Here is a 27,653-nt window from a genome sequence, read left to right on the forward strand (position 1 = left end):
CTCAGGGGGGAATTTGTAGGATGCCATGGTCAGGAGTTACAGAGGATGGGAAGGAACGAATGCATTGTGAACTGAAAGTGTTTATACTGATGAGACCACAGATCTACTCAATTATTAAAATATGAAGAGTATTTTTTTGTGATTGTTACACATTTATTCTTTTTTTGGAAAATTTTATTTAGTCAATTTAGAACACTATTTCTTGGTTACAAGAATCGTATTCCTTCCCTCCCTTCCCTCCACTCACCCTTCCTGTAGCTGATGCACAATTGCACTGGGTTTTACATGTGTCCTTGATCAGAACCTATTTCCATGTTGTTGATATTTGCACTAGGATGATCATTTAGAGTTATGAAGAGCATTTCTAAGCAGATTTCTGCACTTAAGTAGATAAAAAATTCTAGTGGTGCTATTAAGATTTATTAAAATCACTAAAAAAAAGGAACCTATGTGGAGGTGAGTGTATATGTTTATGTGTAAACATATACACACATATATATTTGAAAAAATACCTATTGTAAAATGATAGGATTTTAAAGTTGCATATGTCCTTACAGACTAAAACACATATTTTTCAAAAGGCATTATGAAGATGCACAAAGAAATGAGCAGAACCAGAAGAACATTGTACACACTAATAGCAATATTGTAGGATGGTCACCAATGAAAGACTTACTACTCTCAGCATACAACTCAGGATAATTCTGAAGGATTTATGACAAAGAATGCTATCCACCTCCAGAGAAAGAAAGAACTGTTGAAGTCAGATACCGATCAAAGCATGCTATCTTTTACATTAGTTTGTTTATGGTTTTATTTGGGGGTTTTGGTTTTATATGAGTATTATCTTAAAACAATAACCAATATGGAAGTATGCTTTGCATGATAATACATATATAACCCAGATCAAAATTCCTGCCAACTCTTGAGAGGGGGGAGGGAAGGAAGGGAGGGACACAATTTAGAATTTAGAATTTTGGGAAAATGTTTGTTGAAAATTGTTATTGCACATAATGGGAAAATATATCTTTCAATAAAGGGGGGAAGTATTATGGACTTACTTTGTGCAAAGAACTGTGGGGACAGTATCTGGTTCAACTCCACTATTTTACTGATGAGGAAACTGAAGGCCAGCGAGATTAATAAAAATAGTAGGACTAGAATTAGGATCTGTTGAATCCCAGGTCTATTTATAAGATTATCAGTAAATAAGCACTATGTAGAATCAATTAATAGTTATTTATTATTATTATTATTATTACTGATGTTTGTTCGCTTATAGTAGTCATCTTTCAAGGAACCCTGATCAGATAGATTTTCACCTAATTTATTTGAAAGGAAGATAAAAACATTGTCAAACAAAGTACACTTAAAAACTCAACAATACAGAGGAAAAGTAGTAAAATATTTTACACAAATCTCAAGTAGAAAACTTGGAAAATAAGCATGTATTTAAAAGTTACAGAGAGATTAAGCTTTCTTAAATAATAAAATAAAACCTCACTTAAGGATGAAAGAGGCATTAACAAAAGATGCCTACTGCACTGGGTCTCACCTATAGATTACTTTTGCCACCTAGTGGGGGAGGCAGATTCACAGTCAAGTTATGTGCACCAGGAAAATTGGAATATACATGGACCTGTCACTTCATCAAATGGGTGCTCCCTCTCATGATGTAGATCAGAACTCATTCTCATCTTATCCTGGGCAATTCTTGTCCAAATCCTCATATACATAGCCATTAGAATCTACCTAGCCAGAAGAGAGGACTTTGTCTTAGTCCTTTCAAATGGGGGGCTACTGGAATATCCTGTTTTATACCTAAGAGTAGAGATCCAATTTTATATAAAGTGAAAGAGAAACAGGGTCATGGTGACTTAGAGCTGGGTGAAACCTTAGGGAATATCTGCTGCAGCCTCCTCATTTTCAGATGAGAGAAACTGAGGCCTAGAGACATGAAGTGGCTTGGCTGAGTTTCTACAGGTAATGAGTAGCAAAGCCAAGATTTAAACATAGTTCTATCTCCTTACAAGTTCAGTGCTTTTTCCCTCTTCACAAGAAAAAAAATACCACCTATGTTTTTCTCTCCCACTATGGATTAAAAACAAATATGACCTAGATTGAAACTTTTTGGCACGAAATGTCATTTCCCAATGCACTTTAGAGCCTGATGCCTACTATCTTCAGCACAGGGATTCTCTCTGATAAGGCAGGAAAGCTAATCTCCATTTCAAATGAACATACAATTTAAAATTCTGTGAAGAGCAAAAGGGAACAATTTCTTAGTCACCTTTCTTCCTCTAGCATTTTAAATGTTAGTCTCCTGAATGATTTAGTACTCTCTGATCTTCTTTCTCTACTCATTTGAAGAGTTCTTCTGCTCTGACTCACCTATCACTTATAGGCAAATAACCCTCAAACCAAATCTTTATCCCCAATCTCTAACTCTTGCTATAGACTCATGCTTTCGCTTATTTACAATTCTGCAGCGATGGGCCTGCCAGCATTTGAAGACTGAATTTATCTTGGACTTTTACTGTTGAGTCCTTGTGTCTGGGTTAATCCAAAGTGAGGAATGATTAACAATGAAGACCACCCACATCCATGCCGAGGCATATTTTAAGGGAATATAGCACAAAAATTAATAGAACAAGCAAAACGAAGGAATAATCAAGAGTCGAGATCAGATTAGGAGACTGAGTTCCGAAATATGGAAATCAAGAACTTGAGTAGTACAGTTGAAAACAACTAGAATCGAGACCATGAGTACAGAAGGTTGGAGTCAGGTTACTAAATGAAGAACATTGTCCGGAGGAACCGATGAGATGCCACGGGCGAGAAAAAAGTGGAGCCAGAGAGGTCAGCCATTATTAGAGAAGGGACTACAGGGACACTTAAATATCTGACAGCACGTGCTCTTTCCGTCCTCTGACCCTGGTTCAGAGGTTAATCCCTGTAAAGTCAGGTTATTAGCTTTCTCTGCGGGAGCCTTCCACAATGTTGAGACACTTTCCTAACATTCACATTATTATCAATATACTCCTCTTCTCTTGGACCCTGAAGCTTAAAATCTTAGAGCTGTTTTTATTTTCCCTCTTTCCTCTTACCATGCTCCAGTCAGCCGTCCACCCTGCTGATTTTACTTTGCAATGTAGGTCGGCGTGGTGGCACAGAATCCAGGATGAGGGAGGTCACTGACGTCCCTCCGCACTCTATTAGACTGCTTCACTTGTATTTTGTTCATTCAGCTCAAGGCACTACGCGTCCAGAAGAGCACCGACCACCTGCTGCCCAGTAAGATGGGGTTACGTTACCCAACAGTTGAAAGGACTTTCTCAGGAGAGGCTGGGCTCTCCCTCCTGGGTAAAAACCTTTTCTGTATGTCATATCTAGATGTGTCCAAATATTCCACCTTGACTTCCAGGGCCAAGAGAAACAACTGTAATAATTCAAAAGAGCATAGATTTAGAGCTAGAAAAAAATCTTAAAATCACCAAATTGAACTCTCATTCCACAGAAAAAATGAAGAAACCCCAGAAATTAGGGATTTGCCCAGTCTCATCAAGGCAGTAAGCAGTAGAGCAAGGATTGAAATGAAGGCTATTTGACTCCAAGTGCGGCTTTTGGTGCACGGTGCTGCCTCCCCTTTTTGTTGTTGTTGTTGCTGTTCGGTTGTTTCAGTTGTATCCAACTCTTCATGCCCCCATTTGGGGTTTTCTTTCTCTTTTTTTTAAACCCTTACTTTCTGCCAGAGCTAGGCAAAGGGGGTTAAGTGATTTACCCAGGGTCACACAGCTGGGAAGTGTCTGAAGCTAGATTTGAACCTAGGACCTCCCATCTCTAGGCCTGACTCTCAATCCATTGAGCTACCCAGCTGCCCCTCCATTTGGGGGTTTTCTTGGCAAAGATACTGAAGTGATTTGCCATTTCCTTCTCCAGCTCATTTTACAAATGAGGGAAAGAGACCAGCCCGAGGTTCCCAGCTAGTAAATATCTGAGGCTAGATTGTAACTCAGGTCTTCTTGATTCCAAGCCTGGTGATCTATCCATGGTGCCACCTAGTTGCCCCTTAAATCTTCTTACATTTAGGTAAAACATCCCCAGTTTATCCAACCAATCCTCATAAAGTGTTGACCTCTGTTTTTCTTCACCATTTGGACCATAGCTTGTTAATGTTCTATTTAAAATGTGGCATCCAGAGATAGACATAATAAATGTGATATGATTAGGGCAGAACATGGTTGCATTATAACCTCCCCTGCTTTGGCACATCATATCACACAGCTAACTACTGTTCTACTGAGCTTCTAGCTCACTAAAATGCCTATATCTTTGTTATATGAAATTCCTCCTCACCTTGAATTCTGCATCCTGCATTTGTATAGCTGATTTTTTTTTTGAACCAAAGTTCAGGGCTTTACATGTAACATTGTTAAATTTCATCTTGTCACTTTCAGCCCAGTTTTTCTAACCTGTCAAGATTTTTTTGGATCTTGATTTTTTCATTTAATGCATTAGCTATACCTCTTAGCTTCATGTCATCTCTAATTTTGATTAAGATGTCATCTGTGCCTTCATCCAAATTACTAATAAAAATATCAAGTTTAACTTTGCCAAAAGCAGAGAACTGGAATATTTGACTAGAAACATCCCTTCAGGATGACAGTGATTCTTCAATCAGCATTCTTTGGCCCAATCAATAAATTCCAAGCCCATCTAGTCAATAACATTCTTTCTATTCAATAGCATTCTATCTCACCCATGAGGATATTATGAAAGAATTTGTAAGATGCTCTGCCGAAATCCAAATATACTATGTCCACTGCAACCCCCCCCTTCTATTAATTTAGTAACTCTGCCAGAAAAGGAAATGATGTTAGGTTGGCAAGATATTCTTAGTGAACTCATGCTAGCTCATACTAATCATTGCTTCTCTTTCTAAGTTTTCATTAAAAATTCCATTAATAATACATTTTATTGAGAAAAAAGAGAAAGAAACAAATGGTTACTATTTTGTTAGAGTTAGCATGCACATTAAAAAATACAAATTATTAACATTAGAAGTTTATGATTTTGTGTATGATCTTTAAAAATTGTAAAATGTATATTTGACTAATGTGATTTTTAGACCTCTTACAAACATTGTTAGCTGTTGTTACTGTAGTATTCTGTTACAGTCTTAGAAATGTGAGATCTTTGTCCAAACTCCAAAATGGACATACTATAGGAGGAACTGAATCTATCAGATTTGATATTCTTACTATAAATGAAGCCAGAAGACAATAAGTAGTTTAAAATTAAATGGAAAGATGAATCACAAGGTGTCCTTGGAAAGCCAAATAAAAGAATTTGCAGAGAGTTGATTTTATTATGCATCCAAAAAAAGAAAGAAACATCAATTAACTTTCATCTTATCATGATAAGCATTTGCAAAGAGACCACTATGGAGATAATTGCAGCTTATGTGTCAAATTATGTTGTTGGAGATGAAGAACTAAGGGAAACTTTACTAGAACTAGCTAAGACCATCCAAATTTAACCAACATATACTTTAATATTTAGTGATCTCAATCAGTCAGCCAACAATTATTTAAGAGCCCTTTCTGTGAAGGGCACTTTGCAGGCTTCTGGGGAACAGTCTACTCATAAGAAGCTTATGTTCTAGAGGGGCAGATAGGAAGCTATAAATAGACATACATATGGACATATGTATATTTATAAAGCATAAACATAAAGTAAATAGATCAAATATATACAAAGTCATTAAATATAAAATAGCTTGAGAGGGAGAGTAAAGAAGAAATTGGCACAGAGTGAGACAGTTAAAAAAATTGGAAAACATTCAAGAGAAAGACTAATGAATTCTTATCAATATAATGCTTAACCAAGATTCTAAAATATTCACAATAAAACAGACTGAAACTTTTTTTTTGGAGGCAGGAAAATAACTAAAGTGAGGGATCTGATTTGCTTCACCATGGATATTTAGGGGGCTTTGTTTTCCTTTCTTTTTTAATGTAGGGGGTGGGAAGAGTGATTATGGAAAGGTGAGGACAAATGCTACATTTTTGTTGATTAAAAAGTTTTAATTAAAATTATTAAAAAAAGAAATTAGAGAAGTCAAAGACTTGTAGACTATAGAAAAACTTCATCCCTATACATTATCAGTTCTTTCTATCAGAAGAGAATCAGTTACGGACACTACCAAAACACATCAAAAGCAAAACTGATAATACTTTAATAATCACTGTTACAATTAATTGTTGTAGGACTCTGCAATATATTAATTAAGTTGTCACCAGGGATTTTAATTCTAAATCCAAAATGAAATATTAAAGTTAAATGGAATTTATAGTAATTTATTTACAAGGTTTACAATAGAAGGAAGTTATTAAGGAGAGAGAGAGAGAGAGAGAGAGAGAGAGAGAGAGAGAGAGAGAGAGAGAGAGAGGAGAGAGAGAGAGAGAGAGAGAGGAGAGAGAGAGAGAGAGAGAGAGAGAGAGAGAGAGAGAGAGAGAGAGAGAGAGAGAGAGAGAGAGAGAGAGAGAGAGAGAGAGAGAGAGAGAGAGAGAGAGAGAGAGAGAGAGAGAGAGAGAGAGAGAGAGAGAGAGAGAGAGAGAACGAGAACACGAACACTCTGGCTTCTTCAGAACTCTGGCTTCTTCTTATATTAGTTTAGAATTTCTAAGTCCCAGCCAGGGTAAGAGAGTCTCAAGAAGTTGGGTCTTTCCTGGAGGCTTCATGCCTCCAGAATGGTGGGGTCACTAAATTAGCTTTTTACTCACCAATGGTAATAGTCTAAAAGAAGTTCGGGTTTCTGTATTCCTGTCGCTTCTCCAAGTCAGTGCACAAATGTCCAAACAAATATCCAAATCTCTGAATGTTCATCTTCCCTTCAGCTCCAAGTGACTGATCTTTCACTTTAAGCCCGGGGTGACTGACTGTCCGAAACTGTCTGAATCCGAATGAATGAATCTTCTGCCTTTTTGGTTCTCTTTTTAAAGATCTTTTCTTTCTAAATTTTCACGTCTACCAATCACAGCAGACACTTTTCTCCAGGACTGCCCATTCTTTAGTTCTCACCTTCTTTGGTTAGATTTTCTCCACGACTGCCCACTCTTTAGTTCTTACCTTCTCTGGTTAGATTATATCTTTTGGAGTTACTTAACTCCTCTTTTGTTAAGTTCACCTTTTGTAGTTACTTAACACCTTTTTGTGATTAATTCACCTTTTGTAGTTACTTAACACCTTTTTGTAGTTAAGATCTAAAAATCAATTGTAGCTTAAAATTCTAGCTTCACTATAAAGGAAAAGCTAAGTATCTTCATTGTTACAATCAGGAGATAGCTAAATTCAATCTTCACATCAGGAAATAGCTGGTAACTAAGCTTATTGATAAAGGAGCAATTTCTGAATCAGATATCAGTCTATAAATATGCTAGTAATATCTTCAAAGACTAAAGTTAATACCAAGCTAGAAAAAAATGAAAACATAGTGTGCAATTTGGTCAATTCCAATCTGCCCTACTTAAATAATTTGTTACTGCTAAAACAAAAAATAAGAAATGAAAGAAAGAAAAATAATGAACCTTTGTCTAGTGTCTGAAAGATTACAAATCTAATATGTAACCCCATTTTGCAGATAAGGAAATAGAGGCTCAGAGAAGTTAAAGGATTTATTTGTTCATTATCACAAAATTATTAAGTAATACAGGTGGGATTTGAAACCAAAAAAAAATTTTTTTTAAATAGTATTTTATTTGATCATTTCCAAGCATTATTCATTAAAGACAAAGATAATTTTCTTTTCCTCCCCCCCACCTCCCATAGCTGATGCGTGATTCCATTGGGTATCACATATGTTCTTGATTCGAACCCATTGTCATGTTGTTAGTATTTGCATTAGAGTGTTCGTTTAGAGTTGCTCCTCTGTCATGTCCCCTCAACCGCTGTAGTCAGGCAGTTGCTTTTCCTCGGTATTTCAACTCCCACAGTTTGTCCTCTGCTTATGAATAGTGTTTTTTCTCCTAGATCCCTGCAGATTGTTCAGGGACATTACACCGCTACTAATGGAGAAGTCCATTACGTTCGATTATACCACAGTGTATTAGTCTCTGTGTACAATGTTCTCCTGGTTCTGCTCCTCTCGCTCTGCATCACTTCCTGGAGGTTGTTCCAGTCTCCATGGAATTCCTACACTTTATTATTCCTTTTTGCACAATAGTATTCCATCACCAACATATACCACAATTTGTTCAGCCATTCCCCAATTGAAGGGCATCCCCTCATTTTCCAATTTTTGGCCACCACAAAGAGCGCAGCTATGAATATTTTTGTACAAGTCTTTGTGTCCATTATCTCTTTGGGGTACAAACCCAGCAGTGCTATAGCTGGATCAAAGGGTAGACATTCTTTTGTCGCCCTTTGGGCATAGTTCCAAATTGCCCTCCAGAATGGTTGGATCAGTTCACAACTCCACCAGCAATGAATTAATGTCCCTACTTTGCCACATCACCTCCAGCATTCATTACTTTCCTTTGCTATCACGTTAGCCAATCAGCTAGGTGTGAGGTGATACCTCAGAGTTGTTTTGATTTGCATCTCTCTGATTATAGGAGATTTAGAACACTTCTTCATGTGCTTATTAATAGTTTTGATTTCTTTATCTGAAAACTGCCTATCCATGTCCCTTGCCCATTTATCAATTGGAGAATGGCTTGGATTTTTGTACAATAGATTTGGCTCTTTATAAATTTGAGTAATTAAACCTTTGTCAGAGGTTTTTATGAAGATTTTTCCCCAATTTGTTGTTTCCCTTCTGATTTTAGTTACATTGGTTTTGTTTGAGCAAAAGCTTTTTAATTTGATGCAGTCAAAATTATTTATTTTACATTTTGTGATTCTTTCTATATCTTGCTTGGTTTTAAAGTCTTTCCCCTCCCAAAGGTCTGACATGTATACTATTCTGTGTTTACCCAATTTACTTATGGTTTCCTTCTTTATGTTTAAGTCATTCACCCATTTTGAATTTATCTTGGTGTAGGGTGTGAGGTGTTGATCAGTTCCTAATCTCTCCCACACTGTCTTCCAATTTTCCCAGCAGTTTTTATCGAATAGTGGATTTTTGACCCAAAAGCTGGGATCTTTGGGTTTATCGTATACTGTCTTGCTGAGGTCTCTTGCCCCCAGTCTATTCCACTGATCCTCCTTTCTGTCTCTTATCCAGTACCAAATTGTTTTGATGACTGCTGCTTTGTAATATAGTTTAAGGTCTGGGACTGCAAGGCCCCCATCATTTGTGTTTTTTTTTTCATTATTTCCCTGGATATCCTTGATCTTTTGTTATTCCAAATGAACTTTGTTATGGTTTTTTCTAAATCAGTAAAGAAATATTTTGGGAGTTCCATGGGTATGGCACTAAATAGATAAATAAGTGTGGGTAGGATGGTCATTTTTATTATATTGGCTCATCCTATCCATGAGCAGTTAATGTTTTTCCAATTGCTCAAGTCTAGTTTTAGTTGTGTGGAGAGTGTTTTGTAGTTGTGTTCATATAGTTCTTGTGTTTGTCTCAGGAGATAGATTCCTAGGTATTTTATTTTATCTAAGGTGATTTTGAATGGTATTTCTCTTTCTAGTTTTTGCTGCTGAGCTGTGTTGGAGATATATAGAAAAGCTGATGACTTATGTGGATTTATTTTGTATCCTGCAACTTTGCTAAAGTTGTTGATTATTTCAATTAGCTTTTTGGTTGAATCTCTAGGATTCTTTAAGTAGACCATCACGTCATCTGCAAAGAGTGATAACTTGGTCTCCTCCTTGCCTATTTTGATGCCTTCAATTCCTTTATCTTCTCTAATTGCTACTGCTAGTGTTTCTAGTACAATGTCAAATAGTAGAGGTGATAATAGGCATCCTTGTTTCACTCCTGATCTTATTGGGAATGCATCTAGTTTATCCCCATTGCAGATGATATTAGCTGATAGTTTTAGATATATACTGTTTATTATTTTTAGGAACAACCCTTGTATTCCTATGCTTTCTAGTGCTTTTAATAGGAATGGGTGTTGTATTTTATCAAAGACTTTTTCTGCGTCTATTGATATAATCAGAAACCAAAAATTCTTAACTTTGTATCAGTAATTCAGGGAAAATTCTTTGTTGGATCTGATTTTCATTAACAGGGAGAAACCAGTTTTGGGAAGTGGAAATGTTAGGAACATTGAGGAGATGACTACTCCTTCCTAGAGTTTATGACAGAGAAGAGGAAATCTAGAAACAGTCTAACATACCATCTACATTCTATTTACTTTATCATATAGTCCCAGAAAAAAAAGAGCATCAATTGACAAACTATTGGCATTTTCTAAGATATTTAATCAACCAAGGCAGCCAATACTTAATGTCTTTGAGAAACGTAAAGATAAGCAGTTGAGGGGAAAAACAGTTCAGAATAGGAATTCATCCATACAAGATGTGGAGGAGGAATTATTCATTCAACAGGCATTTAGAACTTAGGCAACTGATCCAAAGGTAAAAACAAAGCTGTCCCTGCCTTCCAGGAACACACACTCAACTGGGGATAAAGGTGGGATAGGGTAGGAAGGCAACAAATATACATATATGTAAATACAAAATATAGTCAAAGTAGTGGAGGAGTGATGAACAGGATTACTGCCAAAAGAAAGCTAAAAAATTTTGTCAATTATTATGAAGTGTGAGCAAGAAAATGAAGACCACAGGAACAAAGGCTATGTGTTTCCACTGTTGCCCACTGAAATCAAGGGATACAGATTAGGAAAATTAAGTAAGCTAACTGAGAAGGTAGTGTCTAAGAATAGGACTTGCACTTCTGCTGAAAATATAGGGATTGGAGATTACTGGACAGATAAGTGATGCACTAGCAAGGTTGGTTTAAAAAAAAAAGCATTTGCTGGATATCTTGCAAATCTCATTAAAAGGAGTTTCAATAAAGAAAAGGTGGGGGAGGAAAAGCCTGTCCACACATATTCCCCAACATAGAAATTAGCTATAAAAAAAGGAAGGAAAGCGATATATCCAGAAGTTCACAGGAAACAAAATGGAAGCAAAATGCCAATTATACAACACATGACCTCCAATCTCTATATACAAATCTCCAAAATTTGGCAACAAAGAAAAAAAAAGTGGAACTAAAGGTCCTACCACAATAGGTATCACCAGGGGGCTTGGTTAGATAAAAACCATAACTGGACCATAGTTTTGGGATAAGTAGACCTTATTCCAAAGAAACAGGATAGGAAAAATGGGGTAATGGAGAAGGACTATATGTTAAGAATATATATTCATTTGAGTAATCCAAGAAATAAAGAGTAGGAATATGCCCAAGAGTCTTTTGGGTGAAAGTCAATGGAGGAAGAAATAGAAATTATTTCTGTTTTTGAAGCATATTATATATGAGCTGGATCAAACAAGGGAATAGATGAGGAGTTTGGGAAATAGATCTCAATATGGTAAAGAGGTATTTTATAGTAATTATGTGAGTCTTAATTAGCAGGCTATTTGCTGAAGTTCTTTGCCAAAAGCAGAGTACCTAATTTCTTGACTTGCCTTCATTTTATTCTTCAAAAGGTCTAGAAATAAATAAGGGAAAACTGTATGATGGGTCTGATTTTCATTAATGGGGAGGAACAGGTTCCTGGGAGTAAGGGGAATGATGGGAACCTTGGAGGACTGGCCATTCCTTCATACAGTTTGTGACAGGGGAGAAGAAACTTGAATACAGTCTGACATGTACCTTGAATTTGGAGGACAACAGATTGAACAGATAACAGAGGGTGCAGAGGAAAGATAGGTGTGATTCCAAGGGCCAGTTGGCTCCAGAAGGATGTGAGATGCTTAAGACAGATTCTGAAGACACAGAGGGAAACAGATCCAACAAGTATATAATTGAAAATCTGTTACCCTAAAAAAAGAACTATATATCCTGAGAACCCACTGACTTCCTGTCATGTACTTCCTGTAGACAGAGGATAAAGGGAGTGGGCGTTGAGGTTCCTCTTCTTTTGGGGCATGATACAGCAATCAGTGGTGATGGTGGTGAGTGGGGATTTTGAAAATTACTAACCAGCCATGGGCACGTGGTTTTTTTATTTTGTATCCTCTTTATTCCTTGATTTCCAATGATCTTTAATAAACCTCATAAAATATAATATTTTTATAATTAGAGATTATAACTTAATTTTTACACAAGGAAAAATGAACTTTGTGTAGAGAGACTTCAGGGATAAACAACAGATTTAAGTAAGAGATAGCCAGAAGATAGTGACAAGGCATGAACTTTTAAGTTCAGTCCTGCCTTAGATGCTTAATAGTTTCATGAGCCTGGGTGAGTCACTTAATTGTTCTATAGTCTCAGGTTCTTCATCTATAAAATGGAGGTAATGACATCTACCTTGCAGGGTGGTTGTCAAAAACAAATGTATAAAGTGCTTTGCAAACCTTGAAGCACCATAGAAAATTATACTCTGCACATATGTGAGAAATGGATTTCTAGCTCTGTACAAGTACTCAAGGTAACAAATGAATATTTAATAGAAAGGGATCAGGTCACACTGAGTTTACGGTCACCACAATCCCTGTCTCACATTTGTAGCCATTCTGGACTTAGAAAAAAAAATTTTTTTAAACAGTGTTGGGCTTTACATTTTCTCCCTTTGCATGCCATCTTTTTGAGTTTCAATCAATTTACTCTCATACTTTTTGAATCTTGAATCTGTATTCTGGAATCTTCCAATTTTTTTTTCAACTATAAGTTAGCTTTCTTTGTATTCAGTCAACTCATCTGTAAAAATGTTAAACAGGAAAGAGCAGAGTGACATCCCATCTCTGGCTGGACATCTTGCCATTAAGCAACACTGTTTGGGTTCAATCATTCAGCTAGCCACAAGTTAACCTAGCCATATTATCATCCTGCCTACATTCTCCATAATTCTTCTTAGGGATAGCAAGAGAGATGACCTGTTTCCTTGCAGAAATACAGATATGATATGTCTCTTGTAGCCTCTGATTTAGTAATGCTATCACAAAAATGAAAAATGGCTCAGTTGAAGGTATAGAGCACAGAGGTGGAAGGTTATGAGCTTTCTACTTTCAATAATGAAGTAAATTACACATAAGATTGTAACATGAGTTTATGAGGAAGCTAATACTATTTAAATTGTAAAAGTTACCTCCAAAGGGCTATAATGATCTCAAATCCGGTGGCTTTGGGAACTATATTCTATTGATCATCACTTTTTAAAAAGCTATATGGAAAACAGTTTTCCACTATAACTTTCACATCCATTTAGCCAATTACACGCATATGGTTTTTATTGGTTTAATAATGCATTTGGTTATGAAGCATTCATATGAACTGCTAAACTAAAAACGTTTCTCACAAATTTCTTTCCCAAGGATGCTCAAATCAATGTTAAATATAGAAAGCTATATCTCTATATAATGAGGCCTTTATCAAATCAATTTTGATTTTGAGAAGAGAAATAAGGAATAAACAAACCAAATGCCCAAATCTCTCATTCTCTCTAAGGTTTCAAAACTAAAACATATTCCATAGAAAATCGGAAAACAATTCTGGCCTGCATTTCCATTCATTTATCTACCTTTCCCACAAGGTGATTCAACATGAATTCTCAAAGGTATGGTCTGGGGTGAAGAGCTAAATTTCAGGTAAAGTCAAAGCCCAGGTTAAATACTGTACTATATAACTCTTCCTGTCAAATATGTGAAATGATCTATTTTTGTATGAAGGCAAGGTCACTTTTTCTTTCCTGATTAAAAGAGTTGTTTTTTATTCATCATGGCGGGGGGGGGGGGAGGTTGAGGAGGAAGGGAGGAAAGGAGAGAGGAAGTTCACTGATTTTGACTAGAGGCCAAGATTATTTTACAGCTCTAGTTAATAAGTCACTTGTGTATATGGTATCCCTGGATATGTGCAACCTTTTAGAAATGTAGTTATAACATGCTCAGTATAAATGAAATTATGAGTGAGTTATAAAATACATAATATTTCATCTGCACCACCTTCTCCCATAACTCACTGCTGATTCTGAAAAATGTTTATATATTTGAAATAAAAAACAAAAGCTTCTTACATAAACAACATGTCAAGCAAATACATAATTTCATTAGAATATTCCCTGCTAAAATTGTTATTTAAACTGTTCAGTGTTTTTTTTTAATGTGTTCAGTAGACCCCAAAATAACCTCTAGTAGAGTCTAAATTTTCTTACACTAACAAAGACAGGCTTTTATTAAATAATTCACAGTCATATCAAACAAACTCTGTTAAATTTTTTTTGAATTATAATTAAGATTCTTTTTTTCTAGGAAGTGGTCTGATTCTTTCTTTGAGATAACTAAGTATAGATTTTGTTTAATAAAATGATAAATAGTAGAAATAAATACTACAGTCAAGGAATGAGCTTAAAAGGGGAGAAAAAGGACAAAATTCATTTGAAAGATTTGGGGATACTTTCCTAAAGCAGACACTAAAGATACATTTCAAACAATAACATAGTGTAAATCATATTTCATATAAATCAATCAAAACCAAATCATATCATAATTCATGGTGGTTTTTTATGATTTCTAAATTAAAATACGATCACATAATTTCCCTACTGAAAAATATTCATTACATCCTTACTATCTACAAGTCCAAACTCCTAAACCTGGCATTCAAAGTCCTCCACAATCTGTTATCAATCTTCCTTTCTAGTCTTGTCTCCCACAACTCCTCTATATATAACCAATCAGCTAGACAAACTAGATTAATCACTACTGTCATACTTTCCCCATCTAGAAATTTGCCCATGTTGTCTGGACTTTTTTTCTAGAATGGCTCCCATCATTCTCTGCCTACCAATATTGTTCAACCCATAAGGCCCATTTCAAAACTCATCTTCCTCAAAATACTTTCCTCTGATTCTTCTACCTTCAACAGATGTTCTTTGGCCCTTCCCTGAATTCTTACTACATGCTCTCTCTCACTTATGGCATTTAACATATCCTACTTAGTATTTTGGTTACCTAATTATATCAGTAATATATCTCACCAGTCTAAACTCCTTGGGGGAGGTTCTTTGTCTTATGTTTGTGTCCCTTGTAGGGCCTAGTTGTTTAATAAATATTTATTAGCATCAATTAGTTCATAATATCAACTATGCTAGTCTACATAGAAAATGTATCTTCTTTGGCATCAGGAATTCCATCATATCATCTCTAATAGTTCTGTATTTTTTTTAATACAACTACTTCCTTGAAGGAATCGACAAACATTCATTAAATATCCTCTCTGTAGAATGGTAAAGTTATTTTTATGAACTAATTAATGCCCATGCCCTTCAGCACTTCCTTCATTGAACAAATGTTTCTTAAACACTGTGATACTGCAAGGGATGCAAAGATGTAAGACAAGAAAAGAATTTGCCTGGAGAATTATGATCAGAATTACATCCAAGTTTTTTTTCTTAATGTATGTAGCATATTGAAGTACATCGTTTTTGTAGTAGTGAAACAGTTAATTCTGAAAGTCACATAACTATTCTGTTTAATTAAATGGTGTTAGATTTAGACCTCTGATGTCACTGATGAAGGAAATTCTTAATATTGAAATTCCTTCCACCAATGCATATTAGCAACTCATCAGTAACTTGCAGTCTGAAAGATTGGCTCCAGGCACTGGGAGATGAAGCAGCCTGAACATAATCACAGAGCTAAAGGGTATCAGAAGCAAGACTGGAATCCAGGAATTTTTCTGATTCCAGGGCCATCGATTGGCATGCCATGCTATTTGTCAATATGACCGTATCACATATATTATCACATATATGACCTTATCACTGTGATTGAAAGTATTACATGACCTTTCACATTTATAGTTTATTCTGATCTTGTGATTATTTAACTGAAAATATGGAAATAATTAATGCATAAACAAGAAACATTTTCAACCTACCATCTAAACAACTCAAGAGTTTAGCTTATACTAAGGAACTATAAACATTTCAGATTTTTAACTTGCAATTTTCAGAAACTAAGCTTTAAGAAACTACACTGGAACCCTTAGTACACCCCATTCTTAGTTTCCAAAGCATAACTTTTAGGACTTCTGGCACTAGTGTTCTGTCAGCATTGTTCAAGAGAAATAAATGCTGGGATATATTTCATTTTCTAGAGAGGCTCCAGGGTATATACATTTTTCTTAGATTTAAGCTATTTTTTTTTTTTGCTCTAAGGGAAATTCTCATAACCTTAGAAAGGAATTCCTTATTTAACCTCATAAATAGCCTTAGGAACTGTAGATTAATAGAAATTTAAATGACTAAGATAGCTCACAAATCTGGATTTGATATGAGAAATACTGATAACTGGTGCTAGTAAAAAAAGGAAAATCTAGTATGGCTGTTATGGTTATAATTTTGAGACTCACCAGAACTGTTTTTTAGCCAGGTTTACAGATATTCATAAAATTGCAAAACTAGTAAACAATATTATATTCCTGAAATTTGTGACACAATGAAAAAGCTATCTACATAGGTTGAGAATGTCAAATGCTTCAAGAACTCTGCTATTTTGCATAAATCTATAGCGAACCCATAACAGAATAATGTGGACTATGCTAATAATTGCTCTGATCGGAGAGCCATGCATAATAGATGCCCATTCAATTGGATTATGAAAAATTCAAATCATGCATCTGAAGCATTGTTAAAGCCTCCAAAGATAATCACAAAGTTCTACTTTAGTCTTTAAGATTAGTTTTTGAGGTTTTAATGAGCCTAATGAAATAGAAAAATGTGTATATGGTTTTATATTTTATTGCCTGGAAAAAATTTACAATTGAATGTCACATTTATCATCAAACGCTAGATTTTCTGTAATTCACAAGAAAACTAAATTAAGGGGAGCACAAGCTTAAGTAAAAATTCTTTTTATGTTGGTGGGTTTTTGTCAACTTAGTTCTCTCTCCTTTGACCTTTTGTGTGATATTTTCAGTATTGTCACTTTAATTTGGAGTGGCATTCTTCTATTTTGACATCACACTGTGATCCCTTATGGACCACAGTGTTGACTTTATTTTACTGTATCAGGTTCTCTTCTGAAATCCACTGATTCATTCTGACACTGTCAAGTGTTTATCATAGACTTGATTGATATCACTTTGACATTTCAATCATGCTGAATTAAAAGGAAATGATTTGTAACATAGAGACAGAAAAATATTTCTTCTAGAGCTTTTTTTCCCCTTTTAAATTAAACACAACTAAGCATTATTAGAACCATATGGGCATGGTATTATATGGGGAGGAGGAGTTTGGGGTTCCATTTTCCTTTTGGCTAATCTTACAACTCCTATTTATCTAAATTCAACTAATTTTTTTTATTTCTACCTTAAAGCAAAAAAAAAAAAAGAAGAGGACTGATCTTTGCTGAATTAATGAACTAGCATAGGATATGCAACACTCTTCTTGAGAGGAAGCATCTATGACTAAATTTTTATTTATTTTGAGAAATTAGATTTATTAGATATACATTGCTCATTCTATTTATACATATATAATTTTTAGGTGAAGGGTTATGTATAAAATCACTGTCTTTATGAGGTAGAAATTTAAATGTATGCCATGTTGATTGGCTTCCTGAGACTTGAGTGCTATCAACTTAGAATTCCCATGCATAGCTATAACATATTTGACTCAGCTACATTTTAAAATTTATAGCCTCTATACACATGGAATATATACATATATACACATATAATATATATATAGAGATAATATAGTACATAGCAGCTGAACTAATCTGCTTTTAAAATGTGGTAATCTGAATGTTAGTATAATTGTAGCACAATGGACTCCTTGGAATCTATAATGTAATTTTATGACAGTAATGGCTGTTAAGAATTGGCACAGGTTACTATAGAGGACAGAGGAATCTTCTTCCTAGAAATCTTTAAAAGCAGGTCAGATGTCAGATAAAGACAATATCCAAAGCCTTTTTTCATAACCATTTAAAGATTTGGATTATCCTAAGACTATATTTTCCAACACAGGTTTTGGATAAAAAATACTACTGAACATTATTTTTACTCTAATATTAGAGCTACTTAAAACCATATCATCTGAATATTTTTAACATGCTCAAATATGTATAAGTACTCTTTGCCATATTTTAGCTGGAAATAACAGGAAATTAGAGTCTTATTGCAAATCAGGTTTATGGAAAAGCCAATAAACAGTGACATTATAATAGCTGTAGTTCAGTGTCATTTATGAGACAGTTAAAATATTATGTCTGATATACTAGTATCATAAAACCTGGCCTAGCCTTTTAAAATTTCATGAAATATATTAATCTTTTTGGTATCAATAGTACTATAAGTCTGTCTGGAATTCCTTATCATTTCACTATGTAGAAGAAATTCCCAAACAGTTGACATGTCATTTTTTTATAAGGAAGGTAAGACAGTGCCCACTTTAATAAATATCACTATTGTCCAGATACATAGTTATGAAATGAGAAATGACATAAATGCCACAATATAAAACAAAAATAAAATTTTCTTGCTTCATTTACATCAATAAGTCAAATTCTAATTCCAAAGAATTCCCATCTTAAAAATAACCATGAACAACAATTTATTATTTACTTCCTACTGTTAAATGAAGTTATATATACCCTGTGGTCACTGAACAAACACTTGACTAACTTACCATATTTTGATCAAGAATATGAATCTCAAAGTAATACTTAAGTCAATAAAAAACAAAATATAGTACTTCCTTCAGTGACTCATTGTGGTAGGGAGGTGATGCTGGGTTCTTATGTGAGTGGAATACAAGTTTGGGAAGGCTCTATTACACAGGAGAGATTTCATTACAGGCCCAAGAAAGACAATATACCTGTAATTAACTGATTTAAATTTGTAAGGCCCCCCACCAGAGAATTAGACAAGAGGTAATTTTTTTGGGGGGCTATCATAAGTTATTTGGGGCATCTAGAAAGGAGATCATGATTTGTATCAGTAAAGAAAAATATCCACAATGAAGAAATCAGATATTTGAGTACTGAAGTATAAAAAAATAAGAATTGTAGTTAACTAGAATATATAATTAAGTCAAGGTTGATAATTCTTGTAAAAACTAATTCTATCAGGTCAACTTCTGTTCAGTACTTCCATTCTAGGACAAGTGAAATCTCATAAAATTGTTCTTCCCCACCCCACTCCAAGTGTCATGTATGACATTCTAGAATTCACATTTCCAAATCTAAAAATGTTCCCTATGTTTCAAAGAATCAGCAGGAGCTAAGAATCTCAGAGCATTAGAGAGAGAAATAAGCAGGGTAATAAAATTCTATTATGTTCTGCAATGTACAAATCTTTAAGATTGACAGGGGGAAACGAATCTGCCAGAACAAAGAAGAGTGTTTTTATAAAATTACCCCTTAAAATCCAATAGTCAAAAGTTGTAAACTTTGCTTCTGATGAAAGAAAACTTCATAAAGTCCATTTTAAATACATGTAGAAAACATCTTCTATGCTGACTTCATGAGATTGGTTTACAAATAATACTTGTTAATTACTTCTTGTAGCCTAAAAAATAAGCTGTCAAATCTTATTATTTTTCTTTTTTTTTATTATTGAGGTACTTGATTTGGATCAAACATAATTAAAAATGTAAAATGAGAATTTTCATGCTTACTTCCTTACTTTAGTTAAAATATCACCCCAAAATGTCTTTACTTGCCAGTCAAACAAGGTTTAATTCTCTGGTCTTTCTTATAGAGAATTTTTCCCTTCAAAAGAATACATCAAAATTTTTATTTTAACTTAATTAAATTTAAAATATGGTGACTAATGGCATTAAACCCAGTAAAGTGCTCTATTTATGCTTTTTTACATTGACCTTTAGCACTAGAGATTTTTTTTGTAAAAAAATATTCAAAACATTTCAAGAAGTTAATTTAAGACAAAAAGAAAATACTGCACATGAGGTGAAAATGATTTCTATAAAAGAATAGATGTATATTTTTCTTATTCCTAGATGAAAATATAGGCCACCAAAATGAAAATTTAAATTCTCTACCCCCCACCTCCAAAAAAGTTGAATCAAACTGTTTCCTGCAAGGCTGGAGTTCCTTGATGTTGTAGGACTACTAAATATAGCATTTCACTCATCTCAGCAGGGAACTGGTTAACTGCTTGTCTGTCAGATGTTTTTAATGGTCACCCCCCATTGAACAAATCTAAGGAGGCCATGAAAAACACCCACATTTAAAGAGGGTTGCTTGCTAGATCATTAAGGAAAGATAAAGGCCTGTACATTCATATGTGATAGATAACGCAATCATTGTGTCAAGAAAACATATGTTTGATTAGTACGCCTCAGGTTCATTAATCGCTGTGTCTACTTCCCAGCAGTAGGCAGAGTTTCCATTGTAGCCACTACATGGAAGAGTAAAGACAGTAAGTAACTAAAAGAGTGACAGTTTAGCACTAAATCCTGGGATATTCAAAACACGCTCAAACCTAGCAGAGTCTGCACACCAGCTGGACAAAAGGCTTAAATCTTTATTAACACACAATAACATCTTTCTGGCAAAGAGACTAACAGTTGGGCCTTATAAATATTGGCTCAATAAATAGATTAAGTCAGCTATTATAGGTTCTTGCCCTATTTCTTAGTCCATCTGATGGCAGGAAAAGCACTGCACTTGTTTGTAACCATATTTGTAATTGACAAGAACATATTATTTTTCTTCATAATAACCTACATGTGCACTAAGTGGAATAATAAACATGGAATGCATTTTAGGGGGTAACAGTAAATTATTGAGGATTAGCCAGCCTTCCAAATGATTGCGGATTTATTGCTATGGCATTACCTGGGACAAAATTTCATTTTAGGAATCAATGTAGCATAAAACTAAAGGAATTCACAATAAAGTACTAATAGGAACTCAAAAGAATACTACCCTACTGTACTCTCTAGCATACAAATATAATAATTGCTTTCCTTTTAGATAAGGTAACCGGCCAGCCAGAAAGAAAATACACTTTTGCAAAGCTGCCTCTGAATTTGGAGAGTGGATGTAGAAAATGCCAAGTGATTTCATTTCACCAGGTCTTGTGTCCAAAGAAGAATTATTATTTCCTTTCCTTTGGAGCTCCTGGGAGTCCTCGGGAAGTAAGGCCTAAAAATGAATCGCCAATGGCACTAGGGGAGATGTTTAAGGTGCCCTGGGAGGTATATTTTTATAGGAGCTCTATATAGGATGTCAAACTGGTCTATCTATACTCTGATCTTATACAGTATGTACCCTGGAACCATAACAATAATAGCCAAGATTATACCACAGACCAGACACAAAATTTCTTGTAAAGATATCAATGGTAAAAATTAGCTGGGAGTGGAGAATCTATTACCTCTTGAGGCAGCACATTTAGTTTTCTATTTGTACTTTTCTTTTTTACTTTATCTCTAAAACTTTCATTTATTTAGTAGATCTCCCATATTTAAGATAAACATATTCCAATTTTTTCCATCTTTTTTTATAGTTCTGTTTTTATTCATTTATACTTTTCTATAGCATTAATTGTTAAGAAGGTCTTCCTTAGATCAAAATGCAACTTCCACTTCAATTCTACCCAATTCCCCTAGAACTACCCTCTACAATCAAATAAAGAAAATAGGATTCTTCTGTCAAATACCTGGAGATTTCTATTATGCCTCTTTTCTGACCCAAAGTTGCCTCTCCTCCAGGTGAAGCATAATCAACTTCTTTAAAAAATCCTTGGATAATATTAACTCAAGATACTTTCAACATCTATACCATGACCTCCAGTTCCTTGTTAGGGCATCTCTCTTATGTTATAGCTATACTTTCCTCCCTTTCTCCTAAACCCTTGGTGAACCAGTTCAACTTGACATTTCCTCTTAAATCCTTTGTGTCTTATCATGTTATCATATATCATGCTGTTTTTTGAAAAATAGGGACCCTCCGTCATTTCTGGGAATCTTCACTGGCCATTCCCCATGCCTGAAATATTCTCCCTCCCGTTCTCTGCCCCAGGCTTTCCTGGATTCTCTAAATTCCAGGTAAAATCTCACCTTCTAAAGGAAGCCCTTCCTGATCCCCCTTAATGCTAGTGCCTTCCCTCTTTTGATTATTTCTAATTTATTCTGCATATAGCTTCACTGTACATAGTTGTCTACATGCTATCTCCTAGATTAGACTGTAAGCTTCTGGAGAGCAAAGACTGTCTTTTACTTTTCTCTGCATCCCCAGCTATTGGCACAGTAGTCAGCACATTAATAAATGTGTATTGACTGACTGACCTCACCATTCTGGCTGCTCTGCATTGGGATACTCCCCAGTTTACCAGTAGCATATTCCTAAAATATGGTTTCCTTAACTGAAACCTGCATTTCAGATGAGGTCTGACCAAGAAAGATTACAGATCAGGATTCTCATCTTTTTCATTCTGAATACTTTGACTTTTAGTGCAGATTAAGATCATTGGAGCTTGTATTCACTAAAACTCTAGTCAGAAATAACAGAATCATAGATTTAGAATTGAAAGGGCCTCGAAGCCTCACATTTAGATTTTCCAGACACAGAAACTGAGGCCAAGGGAGGTAAAATGATTTGCTCAGGATTGCAAAGAAATTAAATGTCAGAGTCAGGATCTGAATATAAATCTCCTAACTCTAAATTCTGTACACCTTCCACTTTTATCACACTGACAAATCATCTGTTCTCTAGACACACCTCACCCACCTGTCCTTGTTAAATTGAACCCATGTGAGACATTATATTTATCTTCGTAAAACTTTATTATAATTAACCCAATATTTTCTTTTCAAGACATTTTCTTGGATTTTGATTCAGTCATCCAGTATATTAATTTCCACTCCCTGTTTTGGGCCATTTAAAATTTTGATTTCTAGGTTATCTATGTTTTTTTTTTTCCAGTCATTGATAAAAAATGAGAGAGACAGACAGACACACAGAGACAGAGAGACAGAGAGAAATCTATGGGGTACTTTTGTTGGAATACTCCTAAGGTGGCACTGCCATTAATGAATATTCTTTGAGTCCCAAACTTACTTAAATGCACTGTTATCAAATGAAATAATAGATGTAAAGTGCTTCATAGGGGTGTATAGGGTATTCAGGGAGGGGTAGAATCTCTGGTATGGAGGGCTTGTCGTGCCCTCCTAGGGCAGCTCTCCAGCCTCTGACCCCCACCTGACACCCAGCTCTCACTTGTGGCTCCCAGTAGCTGCTAGCATGCAGCAGCGGCCACACCCCAGGCAATGGCTTCGACAGGCTGGCCAAACCTTGTGAGGGTAGCCATCGGGTCGTTATTGACCCCTGGTGAACCAGGGCTTTGTTCACCCAGCATGTGAAGACCACTTCGGCGCAGTGAAGCACTGTGGAGTGCTCAGGGCGTGTTGGAGCACAAAGGACAACACGGCCACCCAATGCAGCTGAGGAAGTCTCCAGACATAACGATTTTACGTGCCACTGGACCCAGGCTTCCAACGCCCAGAGAGTGGGACTCTCTGTGCATCGACTTTTCCACTTAAATCTTCACACACAAGTGTCTTTGTGCACAAAAACGCACAAAGACAATCATCATCCTCGGTTACTGAGAGACTACTACTACTACTAAATATTAGTTATTATTATTATTATTATTATTATTATTATCATCCTTACCACTACTACTAATCACCTCAAGTTTGTCCACAGGGATGACATGAGAGACTTTGTCAAATGTTTTGCTGAAAGAAAATAGGAAGACTTCAAGACATTTGGGGAAGAAGGCTTATCATAGTAAGAAATTCTTCACCTGACATGGTCCTGAAAAATCAGTATGGATTCTTGATCAAGGCTTTTTGGTTACTATCTATGAGAGGTAGGTATCTTTGGCAGGTTATTCTCAATTCCAAATGATAAGACATGTAGTATAGCCAAATGGCAGCAGCCTTCCTTAATCAAAATATTTCTCTAAAAAGGGGTATAATTCAGGGGAGGAGAATAATAATTAATGAGTCGAATGTCTCAGGAAAATTCTCTGTTGTTTACTCCAATGACAAGACATCTATTAAACACCTGCTGTGTATAGAGTACTCTGCTAGGTGCTGAAGAAGATAAAAAAGTTTAGATAAAACATATCCACACTAGTTTAAGATATGGGTCTGTAATCCCACAAAGTTATAATCATGTATTCCAGGCATGGAAGTCAACTTGTGCAAATGCACAATGACAAGAGATGGAACATTGAATTCAGGGAATAGCAAGTGGGCTAAGTTGGTCAGAATTTAGAGTGTGTAAAAGAGAATTATTGTAGATAAGACTGAAATGTAAGAGAGGCACATTGTGAAGTCAAGTTTAAGGATTTCTACTTTATCCTACAGGTGATCACTGAAGATTCTAGAATAAGATAATGACATAGAATCATATGTCAACACCATAAGAGGTCTCTGGGGCTTCATCTTTTTTGCAGATGAAGAAATAGCACCAGGAGAATCTATTCTGCTAAGCCTGAAATTTAGTTCTCATCTAAATAGACTCCCTTGACTCTTCTCCTTTCATGTTTTCCTCCATCTACTATTTGTTTTTCTCTTTATATTACCACAAATTTCAGATCTTAGATAAAGATAATTCCTCATTCCACCTATCCTGTTTTTTAAAAAAAATCAAAGCCTGGTTCATTAGCAGTGAAACAAACCAAGTTCAACTGCTGGGAAGACAATTAAAATTACAACTACACCACAAAGCACACGTGCAAGTTATGACAGTGCATTTCCAGCTTTCAAATAAATTGGTTCAGTAACTAGACCTAGAAAGGAAGTACAATGTCTCCCCTTGTAAACTCCCAAGTCCATAGAGTGAATTATATTGTCATCTGTTGATAACTTACAGTTTTCAGGAACTTCTAGTCACTATGAATGTCTTTGAAATAACTTTCTTCTGGGACAAAACAATCAATTTCCTTTCTCCAAGGATTTTGAGCCTCCATCATACCCCACCATGGAGAGGACCTTTTCTGTCAGGGAGCAACAGTACCCATTTACAACACAACTTCTAAGAATATCAATTGGTTAATTATTATAATCATGAAGACTACAATAATTTGAACACTAGATTGTGAAAAAAGTACTATAAATCTAAAATATAAAGGATTTATTAAGTACTATATAATTGACATTGTGCTAAGTTCTGGGAATATAAATACAAATGAAAAGAAAGACAAGTCTGGCCTTCAAGGAGTCCACATTCTAAGAAGAGAAAGACAATGCATTACATAGGACATGAAAAGGGAGGAGGGGGAAGAGAAGGTACTCACACGGGGAAATTAAACACTTCCTCAAAATGGAGAATTAAGGAGAAATCCACCTATCCTGTTTTTTAAAAAATTCAAAGCCTGGTTCATTAGCAGTGAAACAAACCAAGTTCAATTGGAGGAAGCGGAAAAAAAGATGGAGGGATTGTCAAGCTTCTTCAAGAAGAATCTACACTCTACACCACTGTGTCTGTAAGCAAAGTGACGGCATCATCTTCTGATGCATGAATAAAGCTTGGTATGGCTAAGACGATTTGGAGATATATTATAGGGTATATATTTTCTAAAGTTTGTTGATCTAGTTGACATGAAGTCTTTGCTTTTATGTTACAACTAGCATTCATGTCACAAGCTGCTCTAATTTTTATGACATGCAATAATGCAGCCTCACAAACTATTCCGGCCAAATGTAGTTGCCACAAAGTAGTCTTGGAGGATTGTGAAAGCTCTCTACAAGGCATAGCAACATGTCACGTAATAAGTCCCCCAAATGACTATGCTAAGACAAATGGTACAGTTCTGTAATACGAGCAGCAATGCTCTGATCAGGTTCTTTATTTTGAGAAATTTAAATTTCTGAACAATGATGTTACAAGTGGGCTTTTAATAACTCCACAGATTCATTAGATGTCTTACTTTTAAGTGATTCCAGAGCAGTGAAAAAAAATCAGTGGTTCTCCATTGCCTATTGAATAAAAGATAAGCTCCTTAACTTTGTATTTAAGATTTTGCACAATCTGACTCCAGCCTTAATTCGTGACATTTCCCTTCATGCATGCTGTGTTACTGCCAGCTTATTACCTGATCTTGTCCTGCAGGCTCTCTCTTCACTTTTCTTGGAAGTACAGCATGTGTCAGTTTGGGGCTGAAGACTTTGCTTAGTTCGAGATAGGGCAAAAATGGTTCTGCATCCAGATCCTAGGAAGCTGGCCAACTGCTATCGAACTCTTCAAGATGATGAAAAGCAGCCATTTAATTATAGGGTTGGGCCAGCTATTCAGCTGGTCACTGGGAGTTAGTTGAGGGCAGAGTAAGACACTGCCTGCAGTTGTCCAGTATTAACTCTAACAGTTGTCATAACAGGAGGTGTTGGAGGGATGAGAAAAAATGGGCAAGCAATGGTACGACCTTCAGATTGTAATCTATTTATTGCTATAAAATGACTGTGGGCAAGACTCTGACATTTATTCAAGCTGTCCTCAAGCTCTTTTTCATCTCTGTGCATGTCTATCTCCCCTCCTTCATTTATGTTGAAATCCTTCCTTGCCTTTAATATTTCGCTTCGGCATTACTTTATCCAAGAAGCCATCTCTCATTTTCCCTTGGCCACCCTTGGCCTAAACATTCCAGTCAACCCCCATTTTAAACATTTATATCTGCCTGACTTTTTCTATGAACTTAGAACATTTTAACTTGAACCTTCTTTATTCATGCATATACTTTATTTTGTTAATCAGTTATAAGCTTCTTGAGGACAAGGACTACATCATCTCCCCATCTTTGTAGCTTCAGTATCAACTATAATGCTTTATAGATGGTAGGTACTTAATACATTTTTTTTAATTTGTTGAATAATATAAATTATAATATGATTCAATGAATAGGAAAACATTTTTTAAAAGAGGCATGAGAGAGATAAGAAGAAAGAGCAATCATTCCTAGATAGGGGATCAGGAATGCATCCATGAAGCAGGTAGCATGTGAGCTGGGCCTTGAAATATAAAAAGCATCTCAATAGATGGAGATGTTCTATTCCTTCCAGGTATGAGGGATTTTGTGCTAATCAACAGAATATTTCTAAAGAGCAAGCCAAGAATGGGGAACAGATTAGAAGGAGCACAAGGGGGGCAGCTGGGTAGCTCAGTGGATTGAGAGCCAGGCCTAGAGATGGGAGGTCCTAGGTTCAAATCTGGCCTCAGACACGTCCCAGCTGTGTGACCCCCACAAGTCACTTGACCCCCATTGCCTAGCCCTTACCACTTCTGCCTTGGAACCAATACACAGTATTGATTCCAAGATGGACGGTAAGGATTAAAAAAAAAAAAAGGAGCACAGCGTGCATAAAATGGAGGGGTATCAATTTAAGTTCAAGTCAGATCATAGATGACTATAAATACAAATTAAGGAGTTTATATTTTATTCATTAAGCAATTGGAAGCCAATAAAGACATCTAAAAAGGAGAGCAAAATGACAGATAAGACCTGTGCAAAGCAGGAGCTTGGAGGATGAATTTAACACACATGCACAAAA

At 35.6% G+C, this 27,653-nt stretch overlaps 1 protein-coding gene and 1 long non-coding RNA gene across 11 annotated transcripts in view; one reads left to right on the forward strand and one right to left on the reverse strand.

Moving 5' to 3' along the window:
* The window catches only part of STAU2 (staufen double-stranded RNA binding protein 2), a 420,348-nt gene that overhangs the window by 112,337 nt on the left and 280,358 nt on the right, over positions 1–27,653 (reverse strand). Inside the window, exon 13 of one of the 10 annotated variants that reach the window (XM_007486963.2) lies at positions 102–3,439. The exons of the other annotated variants lie outside the window; for them this stretch is intronic. Within the exon in view, the coding sequence (XP_007487025.1) occupies positions 3,311–3,439 (129 nt within the window). The 3' untranslated portion in view covers positions 102–3,310. Of the gene's footprint in view, positions 1–101; positions 3,440–27,653 lie in introns of those variants that run through there. 10 annotated transcript variants of the gene reach the window in all.
* The window catches only part of LOC103102288 (uncharacterized), a 38,037-nt gene that overhangs the window by 1,955 nt on the left and 8,429 nt on the right, over positions 1–27,653 (forward strand). Inside the window, exon 3 of the long non-coding RNA XR_008917750.1 lies at positions 23,806–23,971. This is a non-coding gene — a long non-coding RNA (uncharacterized LOC103102288). The remainder of the gene's footprint in view (positions 1–23,805; positions 23,972–27,653) is intronic.

This window comes from Monodelphis domestica, chromosome 3, assembly GCF_027887165.1.
Source record: "Monodelphis domestica isolate mMonDom1 chromosome 3, mMonDom1.pri, whole genome shotgun sequence".
NCBI lineage: Eukaryota > Metazoa > Chordata > Mammalia > Didelphimorphia > Didelphidae > Monodelphis > Monodelphis domestica.